This window comes from Antechinus flavipes, chromosome 3 (assembly GCF_016432865.1).
Source record: "Antechinus flavipes isolate AdamAnt ecotype Samford, QLD, Australia chromosome 3, AdamAnt_v2, whole genome shotgun sequence".
In the NCBI taxonomy this organism is placed as follows: Eukaryota; Metazoa; Chordata; class Mammalia; order Dasyuromorphia; family Dasyuridae; genus Antechinus; species Antechinus flavipes.
Window position 1 is genome coordinate 607,056,595 of NC_067400.1, and position 14,682 is coordinate 607,071,276.

Here is a 14,682-nt window from a genome sequence, read left to right on the forward strand (position 1 = left end):
TTTCCAGTTTCTAGCCACTACAAACAGGGCTGCTACCAACATTTTGGCACATACGGGTCCCTTTCCTTTTTTTAGTATCTCTTTGGGGTATAAGCCCAATAGAAACACTGCTGGATCAAAGGGTATGGACAGTTTGATAACTTTTTGGGCATAATTCCAGATTGCTCTTCAGAATGGTTGGATTCGTTCACAACTCCACCAACAAGAGCATGTCCAATTTGATGGGAAGCAAATGTCCCCAAATTCCAGTTCATTATGGGTATAGCTGGCCTTAAAATTACTTCATGATTTAAGTTAAATGCTCAGTTTCCACCAATGCCCAATATGCTGCTAATAATTCTTGTTCAAAAGGAGTATAATTTTGTCCTGCAGGGGGCAATTTTTGGGACCAAAATCCTAGGAGAATATTCTTTCCCTGCTGTGTTTGCCACAAATTCCAGTCTGCATATCCATTTAAAACAGATATTTGTAATTCTACAGGCCCCTCCTTTACAATCCATAAATCTAGGGCAATCTGGATAGCAGCTTTAGCTTCCTCAAAGGCCTGTATCTCCTTGCCTCCCCACTCAAATTCATATTTCTTTCTGGTGACCTTATACAAAGGTTGCAAGATCTGGCCTAAATGGGGAATATGATTCCTCCAGAATCCAAATAAGCCTATAAATTTTTGTGCTTCTTTCTTATCTCGGAGAGGAGAAAAGTCCAGTATTTTCTCTCTGGCCTTCGGTAATATTTCTCTGTGGCCTTTATTCCAAATTATCCTTAAAACCTTTACACTCTGGGCAGGTCCTTGTATTTTATCAGGATTAATTTCCATTTCATATGTTCTATAAGCTGCTCCAATCATTGTTCAGCACTCTGAGCAGTAGTGGCTTGTATCACAATATCATCAATATAATGGGTTACTTTCACATCAGACCAAATAAGTTCATCCAAGTGTTCAGCCACTATCTGATGACAAATAGTGGGAATATGTAAATAACCTTGGGGAAGTCTAGTAAAGGGATACTGTCTGCCCTGCCAGGTAAATGCAAATTGGTCCCACTGCTTAGGTTCTATAGGAATAGTAAAAAAATGCATTAGCTAAGTCTATTACTGCATACCAAGAACCAGAATATGACTGCACAGCTTCTATTAGAGTACTCATATCTGGGACAGTTGCATATAAGGAAGGAATGACTTTATTCAATTGTCTATAATCTACTGTCATCCTCCAGGATCTGTCAGATTTTCTTACAGGCCAAACTGGATTATTCCAGGCAGTAGTTGTAGGAATTAACACTCCAGCCTGCACATATTCCTTTATAGTTTGAGTAATTTCTTTTGTCCCTCCTGGTATCCTATATTGCTTTTGACTAACAGTTCTTGAGGGAACAGGGACAGAGACTGGAGGCATTAATGATTTTCCAATCACTACAGCTATTGGCAAAGTCCTTATAGCAAATTGATATTGTCCATCAGGTAAATATAAGGTCATCCCTTTTAATATATCAATTCCTATTATATACTCGGGAATGGGTACAATTACTACTCTGTATTCTTTTTTAGGGAATGTTCCAGTCTTCATATTCAAAGACACTTGTCTAGTCCTAAATTCATGTCCACCCAACCCTGAAATAGTTATTGGAATTCCATTTCTAAATTTAGTAGGATTCTCATAAATCAACATGGCCTCTGCCCCCATATCCACCAAAGCATGGGTTTTAGTAGTAGATCCATTTTTCCAAAATATTACTAAAGGCACATGGGGTCTATGACCAGTATGTAAGGCATGGACACATAAGGCTTTACCTTTATCCTATTCCCCTTTTAGGTGATCTAGAGAAGGATAAAGGGAGGTGAGTGGTGCAGTGGGAGTTACATTTAAAGCAGATATTTGTCCTTTATTCCCCACCTTCTTTTTATGTAGCTGATACATATCAGAGGTAGTAATCCCATCTATCTCTTCTCTTTTTACTCCTGCCTTTAAAAGAGCAGTAAACATTTTCTTTCTAGACATTCTATTATTTGAATTAAACACAGTCTTGGGTTTATTCCATTCTCTGGGAGCAGAACCAAGAGACTACTGTACACAACAACAGTAAGATTATATGACGATCAATTCTGAGTGATGTGGCTCTTTTCCACAATAAGATGATTGAGGCCAGTTCCAATGATCTTGTGATGAAGAGAGCCATCTACACCCAGAGAGAGGACTGTGGGAATTGAATGGGGATCCCAACATAACATTCTCACAATTTTTGTTGTTGTTCGCTTGCATTTTGTTTTCTTATTCATTTTCTTTCTTTACTCATATTCTTTCCTTTTTCATCTGATTTTTCTTGTGCAGCAAGAGAATTTTATGAATATGTTTACATATATTGAATTTAACATATTTTAATATGTATGACATATATTGGGTTTCTTGCCATCTAGGGCAGGGGGGAAGGAGGAGAAAATTTGAAACACAAGGCTATGCAAGGGTCAGTGTTGTTGAATTATTGTGCATATGTTTTGAAAATAAAGAGGTTTAATAAAAATAAATTTAAAAAGAAAAAATGTTATGCTTTATACTGTCTTTAAGTAGAAATGGTACAATATACCTATATAGATATATTATTGCACTTGAGCTTATCATAATTTCTTACTTCAGCATTTAAAAAACAAATTACAACATAGTCTGTTGACATTTCCATATGCAATATGGATTAGTAGTTAAAGACTTGGTTGATGCCTCAGATTTCACCAAAAACTCAAACCCTAATAAGAGGAAGCAGGAAGGTTAAGTATTCTGCAACTCCATTCAGTGTCTCCTGCTAGGGATGGTTTTGACAACTTTTTATTCACAGTACTTCAGATGCAAAATATCCTACTCTGTAAGTGTTCATAAAATCCACACTTTCTCTCTCTCTCTCTCTCTCTCTCTCTCTCTCTCTCTCTCTCTCTCTCTCTCTCTCTCTCACACACACACACACACACACACACACACACACACACAAAATGTAGCAACCAAGTTACTGTTTACTGCAGTTCAAGGAAATGCAGACATCATTTATGTAAACTTAAAACCCACTACCTGTAATCTAATCTATGTAGGACAGTCTCCAAGCTGCCTGAAAAACATGCTACATAAAATTAAATTTTTGTAAGAACTAAAATCCATAGGCAAGTTTTCCTTTCTGTTTGTGCAAAACCTTTTAAATTTTATACAATGAACATTAACTGTTTTATCTTCTTTGATTATTCCTCTTTGTTATTTGGCCATAAAGTCTTCACCTATCATAGATCTGATTGGCAATTTTCTCACTGCTCCACTTATATTGGTTTATGATACACTCCTGGGTTCCTAAAGGTGATCCACAAAGAGTTTAATTTCCAGCAAATAATACTTAGTTGGAGGCTTCTAAAATAGGACCAAGGCTCTGGCTTTCTAGGTCAGCCTAGTTAAGTACAGAGGAGCTCAGTCCTTTAGAGGCTTCAAAGGATGGATGTTTCAGATACAACTCTAAAAGGCCATCTGCTTAAATTGAAGGCGATGACAATCTGCATTTGTGCAGAGAGGAAGCAAGCTGCCCAAATTGAAGATCTTCCAAATACTGAAGGAGAAACCTGTGTGGCCAAGTAAGTCACTTACTTGACCTTTTGGGTCTCAGTTTTCTCTCCTGTCAAATGAGATAGTTGGACTCCATAATCTATAAGGTCCCTTCTTCCTCTGAAGTCAGGGTCCTGGAAGTAGGAAAAGTTATTTCTATGTTTACAGATAGTTAAATAATAATAAGTAAACAAGCATCGATTATGTTTCAGATTTACACAAGTTATCTGGAATGTAGATGCTATCATTATTCCCCTTTTATAGTAGCAGAAACAGGTAAGCAGAGGTTAAGTGATTTGCCCAGAATTGAATTAAAATTTTCTCGACTCCAAGACCAGTTCTCTATCCACTGAGAGATTCAATACTCTACTTCATTTTTATCTCTAGCTTCTGTGAAGAAGTGGGAGGTTATGGGTATGGAACACAACAAATAATGTTACAATTTTTTGATTTGCTGCTTTGTTTGCGGAACTTTTTTTTTTCTTTTTAAAGATTTTATATTACAAAAGATGACTCATTGGGTAAGATAAGTTGTCAGAGGCACGATGGAATCAGTCAGAACTCTTCACCTAAGAGCTGATTGTTAAATTTTTAATGTGAGCATTTAGCACTTCAGAAATAATGTAACAGGATAAATCAGAGCTTAATTTATTATTTTGTTAGTTGCTTAGTTTTGAGAAAGTGATGGGGAAATTTTTAGAATGTTGGTTAAATATAATGTGCCATTTTCTTTTTTTCTTTTCTTTTCTTTCTTTTTTTTTTTCTCTAAAGAGTTGGTTGTTAAACCAAAGAAATGGTGGGTAATGTAGGTGATACAAAAACAAAATATATTTTTAAAAAATAATAATTTTTTCCACAGGTTGGGGGGGAGTGTTTCATGGAATTGTTCTCAATACTCTTTGTTCTGACAAAGAGCTTCCAGGGAAAGGATTAACCAATCCAGGGAGGCTGTTCTAACATTTTGTTCTTATTACTATGCTGAGCATCACATATCCCATGCCTTCTTCTTTTTCAGGCACAGAGAGAAACAACACCATCTGTGAAAAGTGCCAGGTAGGGACATTTTCCATGAATGGGACCCTGGACTGATGTTTGGTATGGACCAAGTAGGTATAGCATGTTCTCTGGGACTTGGTGGTTTTCACCTTCAAATATCCATTTTAAAGGGATAGACTAACTTCAACTGCTATTGATTCTCCTATGCCAGATATATAGGTGTCCCATAATCTTTGACCAGTGACTGGGCCAATTGGCACCTCTAATGACTGTGTGATCTGTACCTGTGTCTACCTGCCCTTTCAATGGTATGCCATTTACATAGATAGTGAGCATAAGATGGTCAGCTGTAACAGCTGCAGTTTAGAATATTCCTGGATTCTGTTGCTGGGAGTCAAAATCTGGATAAATCTGGACTATCTACAATTCTCTACAATTTCCCTAGATAACACTGAATGAATGTTTGATTTAGGTATTGAGATCTGTGGTTGCTACAATGGTAAAGAGTTCCTATTCTGGTCAGAGCCTCTAAATTCATTGCCCTGGGGCAAAGTCCCCACTGCTCTACCCTCTTTATATTACTGCTTACCTCATTTTAAACAATAGTTTCTGCACCAAATGTAGATGTGTATGAGGAAGATGATGATGATGATGATGATGATGATGATGATGATGATGATGATGATGTATATGTTTTGATGGTGACTGTCCTGTGAGCACCATGCATCAGTGATGGTGGTGCCTGGCCTTTCTTCATACAGACCCTGGGCAGTACAACTATGAAGACAGATGAGGACATGTGTCACTGAACATGAATTCATTCCCATCAGCCCACCATGACTGAATGATCCAGCTTCTCCCCCACTCACAGGCAGCTATGGGACTCAGCAGCCTAAGAAGCTTCCAGAGAGAGAGGCAGAGTGCCCCCAAACAGAGGGAGAGAAGTAGATGAAGATAGACACGAGCCCTCCCTCCCCCAATTGTATATATACAAAAAACCCCAGAGGGAGGATACCCACATGGAATGTCTAGAAAGACAGTGTGTCCAGAGTCAGGATCCAAAAATATTTAGACAAATTAAAGCCATGAGATCATGTTGCTTTTTTTGGTTTGTTTTTGGGGGCAGAACTGTAATTTTATCAATGTAGGGGATTCCCTGCTGTAGAAATATTTTCCTCTGATGCAGGAATTGTCCAGAATTGAGAACTTGTTGGCTAGGGCACTGAGACAGTGTGACATGTTTCTGAGACAAAAGTTTTTAATGTTTAAGAAACAAAATTTTGGGATTCCTGATCCCACAGCAAGCCTTGTATGTTCCACTACCTAAGCTAACATAAAGACAAAAATTACTAGGATGGTAGAATCAATGCTTTACAGTTGGGCTGAAAAATCGATTCAAGATCATAGAACCTGTGATTTCTAGATCTGGGGAAACCAATGGACAGAAAGTTGAATCTAGAAGCTCAAATGGGAGTTCAAATATTACTTCAGACATATCCAAATGTGGAACCTTGAGCACTTAACCCCTGATTGCTTCAGTTTTCTCATCTGTAGAATGAGGATAATAGCATTCACTTCTTAGTGGGACATCAAATGAAACAATAATTAGAAAGTGCTATATAATGGCTAGCTCTTATTGTTATTATAGCTCCTGTCCCAATGACCATTGGTATAAAACACTCTCCTTATTGGTCGATATGGACCATATCATTCCCTGCAGATATTAGCTAGGCAGAGTTGGGGGGAAACTCCAGCCTTATCAAGACTCTTCAACCTTTAAGGTTTTTAAAGGGATTCTTCAAGCATCATATTGCTTCTGGCTTCTGGCTTCCAGAGGGAGGATGGAAGGAGCCAATCCCACTTAAAATTCTAGAAGGAAAAGACTCTGGAAAGGGACCAGAAGGCTCCATGATATCCTCCTCCCCAGCTTGCTACACTTTTTCTTTCAGGAGATCTAGAACTTTTTCTTGGTTGAGTTATCTCACTGCTGGTGGGAAACCTCTTTCATTTGTATTATCTGGTATATATCCTCCAATGTATTTCTTTTCTGATTTTTTTTGCCCACTTTAGATAAGTGAGTTTCTTTGCTTTTTATAATGTATGTTTATTGTGACAAAAGGGATAGAGTGGTAATAGGTGGAAGTTTTGAATAGAAAACCTAGGGTTTCCCTTCCTCATCTAAAATAAAAAGACAAAGTAATCATAAATTAGATTGAACCTGATCACATCTTTCAGACTAAAAATATATTTTTTAAAATAGGTAGTTATAATTCTAGTTTGGAGCCATATTTCTCTTAGAAGAACAAAATGGTCTTGGGCTCTAACTTTCTGCTTCTGTTCTGACAGATATTAAAATCTTCTTTGGAAAAGGGCAGGTGGGAAAAAGACTGGAGATGTCTAATCTTCCTTCCTTTGAATCACACAGCAGCCCACACTATAGGTGTACTTTAGCCATATGGAGAGGTTTCTTAATCTCTGTCTCTGTTTCTCTCTGTCTCTGTCTCTGTATATTTGTCTCTTTCCCCTTGTCCCCACTTCTTTTAATCTATCTCTCTCCACTTGGGGCCTCTAAAACTACTATAATATTATTACTATTAATGTATTCCTTCTCCTTGAAAAATGACAAAGTATTCAGTAGTTTGAACCAATCATATCCCTTAAACTCATAACATTGAAAGTAGAAGAATTATTCTAATCTGTTACCTTTCTCCCCAGTATTGCTTTCAGTAATAATTATATTTTATTTAATTATTAACAAATGATAATTATTGTTGTTTAATCATTTCCATCCTGTCCAACTATTTGAGGCCCTGTTTAGGATTTTCTTGGCAGAAAAGCTGGAGTGGTTTGCCATTTCCTTCTCCAACTAGTTTTATAGATGAGGAAACTGAGGAAAGCAGGATGAAGCAATTTGCCAGGATCACACAGCCAGCAAGTGTCAGAAGCCAGATTTAAACTGAGGACTTCATACATGACATTCTATCCATTGTGCCACCATTTTACCCATTCATCATTATCATCATCATTATTATTATTGAAAAGGACCAGAAGCCACCTACTTCAATCCTCTAATTATAAAGATGAGGAAACTGATGTCCAAAGAATCAAAGGGATTTATCCCTGGTCACAAAGGAAACAAATATCAGAGGCAGGATCTGAACCCAGCTCTTTGGGCTCCAGAGTCAGTGCCCTTTCCACTCTCCCATACCACTATTCTAGGAAGGACCAAATGGGACTAGGTAACAATCCATCTGAAAAGGTCTTAGAGCAGGAGCTCTCTGAGCATTCTTTGTGAGTTGGCAATGCAATTGGGAAAACCAGCCATGGCAGTTCAGCTTTAGACTACATTGCGGCTTTAGGATAAACGAAATCCTGTGATACTGTCCCATGGACATATACATGGTCATGAGAAATCACCAGTACAGTTACTGGTCAGCCTACAAATGAAGAGTTTCAAGCTCCTTGGATAGTTGAAGAGCTTCCATACGAGGCTCTATAGGCTCATAGATTCTGAGCTGGAAATGAATCAGGGGAGTTTCTCACTTCCCCTCACTTATAGATGAGGAAAAACAGCCATAGAAAGTTCAATCAACTGATAAGAATAGCTAGTATTTATGTAGCGTCTCCATGGGCCAGCACTTTTAAAATAACATCTTACTGGCCCACCACAGGTGGGGAGCATCCATGCTATTGGAACCCACATTCTCTAGACTCCAAAGACCTTTCCCTGGTACTGGGGCAGCCAGGGCTCCAAACCATGCATGGAAGGAGCTGCTGAAGGATGTCCCAGAGAGGCCAAAAGGTTGTGTCAGGTAGGAGAGAAGCAAACTCACTCATCTTGGCCCCAAAGGGTAGAACCTGGTGGGATGGAGAGAATGTAAGAGAAGCAGATTATAGTTCAGTTTAAGGGAAAAAGTCTTAACAATGGAGGCTATCCAAGAGAAGGAAAACAAGAAAAATGTACAGACAAATAGGACAGCATTGAAAACTACATGTTGAATTTCTTTTAAGCCTATAAAATACACACAAGCTGTATAGAAGAGAGGTTCACAGTGTCCCATAACTTTGGAGAAGTGCTGGAAACACCATGAACCCTACGGCAATCATTAAATATTCAGGGTGAGGACACATGCCCCAGAAATGGGCAAATACTACAAATTAGGGCTTAATTTGTTATTTTGTTGAGTGACTAGACTTAAGAAAATGCTGATGATGCAGAATAAACTTAAAGTGTGTCCAGTGTATATTTATTTCCTAGAGAGGCAGTTGTTACTTATCTGCAGACTCCCATGGACATTTTTAATTTTTATTTTCTGTTCTATTCTGTGTATGGAAACTTTTACTTTATTTGGAGTTCATTAAGTTGACAATTTTTGTTCAAATTATTATAAATGAAGAAGACCATCAAGTCCTAGAGGACATGCTGTACCTACTTGGTCCATGTCAAACATCGGTCCAGGGTCCCATTCGTGGAAAATGTCCCTGCCTGGCACTTTTCACAGATGGTGTTGTTTCTCTCTGTTCCTGAAAGATGAGACATGGGATATGTGATGGTGAGCATAGAGATACGAACAAATCATGTTTGTTAGAACAGTGTCCCTGGATTAGTCAGTCCTTTCACTGCAAGCTCTATGTCAGAACAAAGACTATTGAGAATAACTCTATGAAACATTCCCTGTTATATTTTTCTCTAAAGTGTAATGTTCTCTGGGAGCAGGCTTGGGGGGCTTCTGGGAGCAGCCTTTGTTTCAGTTCAGTAATCGCCCTAAATGCATCCAGGTATTAAAGTCCAAATCCTTTATTGTCTCTTTCCAAGTCTTGTCTCCTTTCCTGGGGTCGATTAGCTTTCTTAGAGGCCTATCTCTGTCCTTCCTGCCATCAGTCCTTTGTGTTCTCTACCTCTGCCAGCTTCTTGAGGTCCTCCTGAATGTGTCTTGGTTTCTGTGGGGGAAGCAGGAGGGCCACCACTTCTCTGGTCTTCCCTAGTTCTCCCCGACTGCCTTCTCGGACTTCTGAATCTCCCCAACTAAATCCCGGTTGAGACGCTTAGCTTGTATATTCTCTCTTAAAGGTGTGAATCTTATGGAACTATAGTCAGTACTAAGTATATGTACTGAACTAGAGAACTGTTAAGCACCATGCTAAATTAGATAACTATTGTCTCTATCAATTCCACTGACTTAGCACCTTGTTTCAAATTTTGGCCCATAACACTCCCCCCTCCCCAGACCTGTGGAAAAAATTTATTATTTAAATATATATATATATATATATATATATATATATATATATATATATATATATATATACATATATATATGTTGTTTTTGTATCATCTATATTGCTCAACATTTCTTTGGTTTAACAACCAACTCTTTAGAGCAAAAATAAAGAATAAAAAAAATGAAAATGGCACATTTTAATGTCTTTTATGTTTAACCAACATTACTAGAAATTTCACCATCACTTTCTCAAAACTAAGCAACTAATAATAAATTAAGCTCTGATTTATCCTGTTTTATTATTTTTGAAGTGCTAATGCTCACACTAAAAATTTAACAGCCAGCTCTTTGGAGAAGAGTTCAGACTGATTCCATCATGCCTCTGATGACCTTATCTTAGACAGTGAGTCATCTCTTATACTATATAATCTTTAAAAAAAAAAAATTAAAAAATTAAAAAAATAAATTAAGCAGCAAATTAAAAAAGTATAACGTTATTTATACTGCTCCATACCCATAACCACCCACTTCTTCACAGAAACTGGAGATTGAGGATGAATTAGAGTATTGAATCTCTCAGTGGATAGAGAACTGGGCTTGTAGTCAAGAAGATTTCAGCTCAATTGTGGGCAAGTCACAATCTCTGTTTACCTCTTTTTCCTAAGATATAAGGGGGGTAATGATAGCACCTACATCCCAGATAACATGTATAAATCTGGCACATAGTCAATGCTTGTTTACTTATTGTTATTTAACTATCTCTAGGCATACAAATTACTTTGCCTACTTACAGGACCCTGACTTTAGAGGAAGAAGGGACCTTAGTGATTATTGGGTCCAACTATCTCATTTGACTGGAGAGAAAACTGAGATCCAAAAGGTCAAGTAAGTGACTTACTTGGCCACACAGGTTTCTCCATCAATATTTGAAAGATCTTCAGTTTGGGCAGCTTGCTTCCTCTCTGTACTAATGCAGATTGTCATTCCCTTCAATTTAAGCAGATGGCCTTTTAGACTTGTATCTGAAACATCCATCCTTTGAAGCTTCTAAAAGACTGAGTTCCTCTGCACTTACATAGGCTGACCTCTAGAAAGCCAGAACCTTGGTCTTAATTTAGAAGCCTCCAACTAAGTATTATTTGCTGGAAATTGAATTCTTTGAGAATCACCTTCAGGAACCCAGTGGCATATCATAAACCAATAAATGGAGCAATGAGGAAATTACCAATCAGATCTATTGATAGGCAAAGAGTTTATAGCCAAACAACAAAGAGGGATAATCAAAGAAGATAAATTGGTTAGTGTTTATTGTATAAAATTTAAAAGATTTTGCACAAACACAACCAATGCAGCTAAAATTAGAGGAGAAGATGAAAAGGCAACTTACCTTTGAATTTTAGTTATTATTGAAATTTAATTATATGTAATATGTTTTTCAGGCAGGTTGGAGACTGAACTACATATAGTAGATTACAGGTAGTGGGTTTTAAGTCTTCATAAATCATGTCTGTATTTACTTCAATTGCAGTAAACAGTAACTTGGTTGCTACATGCTCTGTGTGTGTGTGTGTGTTTGTGTGTGTGTGTGTGTGTGTGTGTGTGTGTGTGTGTGTATGAGAAAGAGAGAGAGAGAGAGAGAGAGAGAGAGAGAGAGAGAGAGAGAGAGAGAGAGAGAGAAAGTGTGGATTTTATGAACAAACTACAGAACAGGATAGTTTGCATCTGAAGTACTGTGAATAAAAAGTTGTCAAAAGCATTCCTAGCAGTAGATTCTAAATTGATTTGCAGAATACTTAACCTTCCTGCTTCCTCTTATTCTGGCTTGAGTTTTTGGTGAATCTGAGGCATCCAACCAAGTCTTTAAGTACTAATTCATATTGGGTATGGAAATGTTAAGTTTTAAAAACTACGTTGTAATTTGTTTTTTAAGTGCTGAAGTGAGAAATTATGATATGCTCAAGTGCACAAATATATCTATAAATGTATGTTTGACCTTTTCTACTTGAAGGCAATAATATGTAAACCATAACATTTTTTCCTTTTTAAATTTATTTTTATTAAAGCCTTTTATTTTCAAAACATATGCATGATAATTTGACAACACTGACCCTTGCATAGCCTCGTGTTTCTAATTTTCTCCTCTTTCTTCCCACCCTCTCCCCTAGATGGCAAGCAATCCAATATGTCATACATATTAAAATATATGTTAAATGTAATATGTGGAAACATTTATACAATTCTCTTGCTACACAAGAAAAATCAGATCAAAAAGGAAAGAAAATTAGTAAGAAAACAAAATGAAGCAAAAAACAATAAAAAATTGTGAGAATGTTATGTTGTGGTCCCCACTCAGTTCCCACAGTCCTTTCTCTGGGTGTAGATGGCTCTCTTGATCACAAAATCATTGGAGCTGGCCTCAATCATCTTATTGTTGGAAAGAGCCACATCAGTCAGAATTGATTATTGTATAATCTTGCTGTTACCATGTACAATAATCTCCTGGTTCTGCTCACTTCACTTAGTATCAGTTTATGTAAGTCTCCCCAGGGCTCTAAAATCATCCTGCTGATCATTTCTTATAGAATAATAATATTCCATAGCATTCATACACTGTAACTTACCCAGCCATTCTCCAATTGATGGATATTCACTCAGTTTCTACTTTCTTGCTACTATGAAAAGGGCTGGTACAGACATTTTTGCATATGTGGGTCTCTTTCCCTCCTCTAAAATGTCTTTGGGATATAGGCTCAGTAGAAACACTGCTGGGTTAAAGGGTATGCACAGTTTGATAACTTTTTGAGCATAGTTCTAAATTGCTCTCCAGAATGGTTGAATCAGTTCACAATTCCACCAACAATGTATTAGTGTTCCAGTTTTCCCACATCCCTTCCAACATTCTTCATTATCTTTTCCTGTCATCTTAGCCAATCTGAGAGGTATGTAGTGGTATCTCAGAGTTGTTTTGATTTTAATTTCTCTGATCAATAATGATTTAAGTTTTTTTCATGTGATTAGAAATGGTTTAAATTTCTTTATCTGAAAATTGTCTGTCCATATCCTTTGACCATTTAATCAATTGGAGAATGGCACATCAAATGTATTTTTATAAAGGACTGTGAAAGATATTGCATGGAAATGGTCTTTCAATAAAATTTTGATTAAAAAAATAAAATTAGAGGGGAAGCAGGTAACTAGGGAAGGGAGCATGGAAAATTTTTGCAGTAAATTTTCTGATAAAAGTCTCATTTTCATTTTATATATAGATCTACATCATACATTTTATATATATATGTATATATGACTATATATGTACATATATAATGTATATATATTATCTGCATTATATATACTACACATTCAAATGTATAAGAATGAGTCATTTTCCAAGTGATAGCAGTTTTCAAAGGAAGAAATCTAAATTATTAATAGTCATGTTTTTAAAATGCTCTAAATCTTTAATAATTAGAGAAATTAAAATTAAGGTAACTCTGAGGTTTCATCCTTTACTCATCAGATTGACATGGAAGACAAAAAAGGAAAATAGGAAATGATGTAGGGACTGTGAAAAAACCAGATATATTGATATACTCTTGGTGGAGCTGTGACTTGTCTGGATATTCAAAAAAATAATTTGGAACTACATTCCCAAAGTTACTAAGCTATGCAACCCTTTTGATTCACTGATATACTTCTGATCCTATATTCCCAAAGAGTTCAGAGAAAGAGTAAAAGGGCCAATATATATACAAATATTTGTAGCCTACATTTTTTTTTTCTGTAAAGTATTGGAAACCGAAGCTATGCCCACCAGTCAGGGAATGGTTGAACAAATTGTGATACGTGTATAAAGGAATACTATTGCAACATAAGAAATGATAAAGTGGATGATTTCTGTGAAACATGGGAAAACTTGTATGAACCGCTACAGAGAGAAGTAAGCAGAACCAGGGGAATAACTTACTAAGAACTCAAATCAATGAACTAACCAACTATAATTCCAAGGAACTCATACTGAAACATGCTACTCATCTCCTAACAAAGAAGTGATGAGCACAAGGTGCTGAAGGAGACATATATGCTCTTTGGACATGGTCAATGAATGAATGTGCTTTCTTTGACTATCTGGTTAAATCTCACAGACCTCAGAGGTCTTCTATCCCCTGTATTATCCCCTTTTCCTATAGATAAGAAAATTGAGGACCAGAGAGGTCAAGGATCACATCACATGAACAGTAGGTTCAAAGCTTAGTTTTGATTCCTAATCCTCTCACAACAGATTCAAGCATCATCCCATTGTACTCCTGGTTCCAGGAAGGCAGTCAGAACTGAGAGAAAGCATGGAATTTCTCCAGCTGCCACAACCCTAGTCCTGGGTCCCTGGTGGATGGCAAAGCAGGCTCACCTTTAGACTTCACATATTGTCCAGGGCTGCAAACTTGATGAGGCACACACTGCTTACAGTCATCATCTTTCATATCAGTGCAAAAATAACCTGGAGAACAGCCACACACCGTGTTGGAGGTAGATGAACATTCCCTTCTGGTCACCAAACCAAGCTCTGAATGAAAGAACAAAAGGAAGAAGGAAACATTAGGTCAGTCACTCAATTACCATTTATTCAGGACCTACTATGTTCCAAGCACACATTAAAAAAGAAAGGTAAAAGATAATCTCTGCGTTCAAGAAGATCACAGTCCAATGCATGCAAAGCAGTATGTAGAAACAAGATCCACATAGGATAAATTGGAGATGATCAAGAGAGGAAAGGCCCTAGACTTAAGAAGAAAGAAGACTGACCTCTTGCAAAGGTGGGTTTTTAGTTAGGATTTTAAGGAAGATAAGAAAGACAGAAGATGGAGGTGAGCCTAAAGCCATGAGGGAAAATTTCTA

At 37.1% G+C, this 14,682-nt stretch overlaps 2 protein-coding genes across 2 annotated transcripts in view; one reads left to right on the forward strand and one right to left on the reverse strand.

Annotated features, from left to right (window-relative positions):
* Positions 1 to 14,682, forward strand: part of LOC127555970 (tumor necrosis factor receptor superfamily member 14-like) — a 659,215-nt gene that overhangs the window by 208,289 nt on the left and 436,244 nt on the right. Inside the window, exon 5 of the mRNA XM_051988754.1 lies at positions 4,587 to 4,624. Within this exon, the coding sequence (XP_051844714.1) occupies positions 4,587 to 4,624 (38 nt within the window). The remainder of the gene's footprint in view (positions 1 to 4,586; positions 4,625 to 14,682) is intronic.
* On the reverse strand, positions 3,814 to 14,342 carry LOC127555975 (tumor necrosis factor receptor superfamily member 14-like). Its single transcript, XM_051988765.1, has 3 exons — positions 14,195 to 14,342; positions 9,001 to 9,091; positions 3,814 to 5,344 (listed from the first exon to the last, which is right to left on the reverse strand). Exons 1-3 carry the CDS (start codon positions 14,265 to 14,267, stop codon positions 5,158 to 5,160), a joined length of 351 nt encoding a protein of 116 aa, XP_051844725.1. The 5' UTR covers positions 14,268 to 14,342; the 3' UTR covers positions 3,814 to 5,157.

Coding starts and splice junctions, on each gene's coding strand:
- LOC127555975 (XM_051988765.1), bottom strand. CDS start 14,267: ATGAAAGATGATGACTGTAAGCAGTGTGTGCCTCATCAAGTTTGCAGC. Junction 9,092..14,194: donor ACAATATGTGAAGTCTAAAG/GTGAGCCTGCTT, acceptor CTCATCTTTCAG/GAACAGAGAGAAACAACACC. Junction 5,345..9,000: donor CGATGTTTGACATGGACCAA/GTAGGTACAGCA, acceptor CTGTCTTCATAG/TTGTACTGCCCAGGGTCTGT.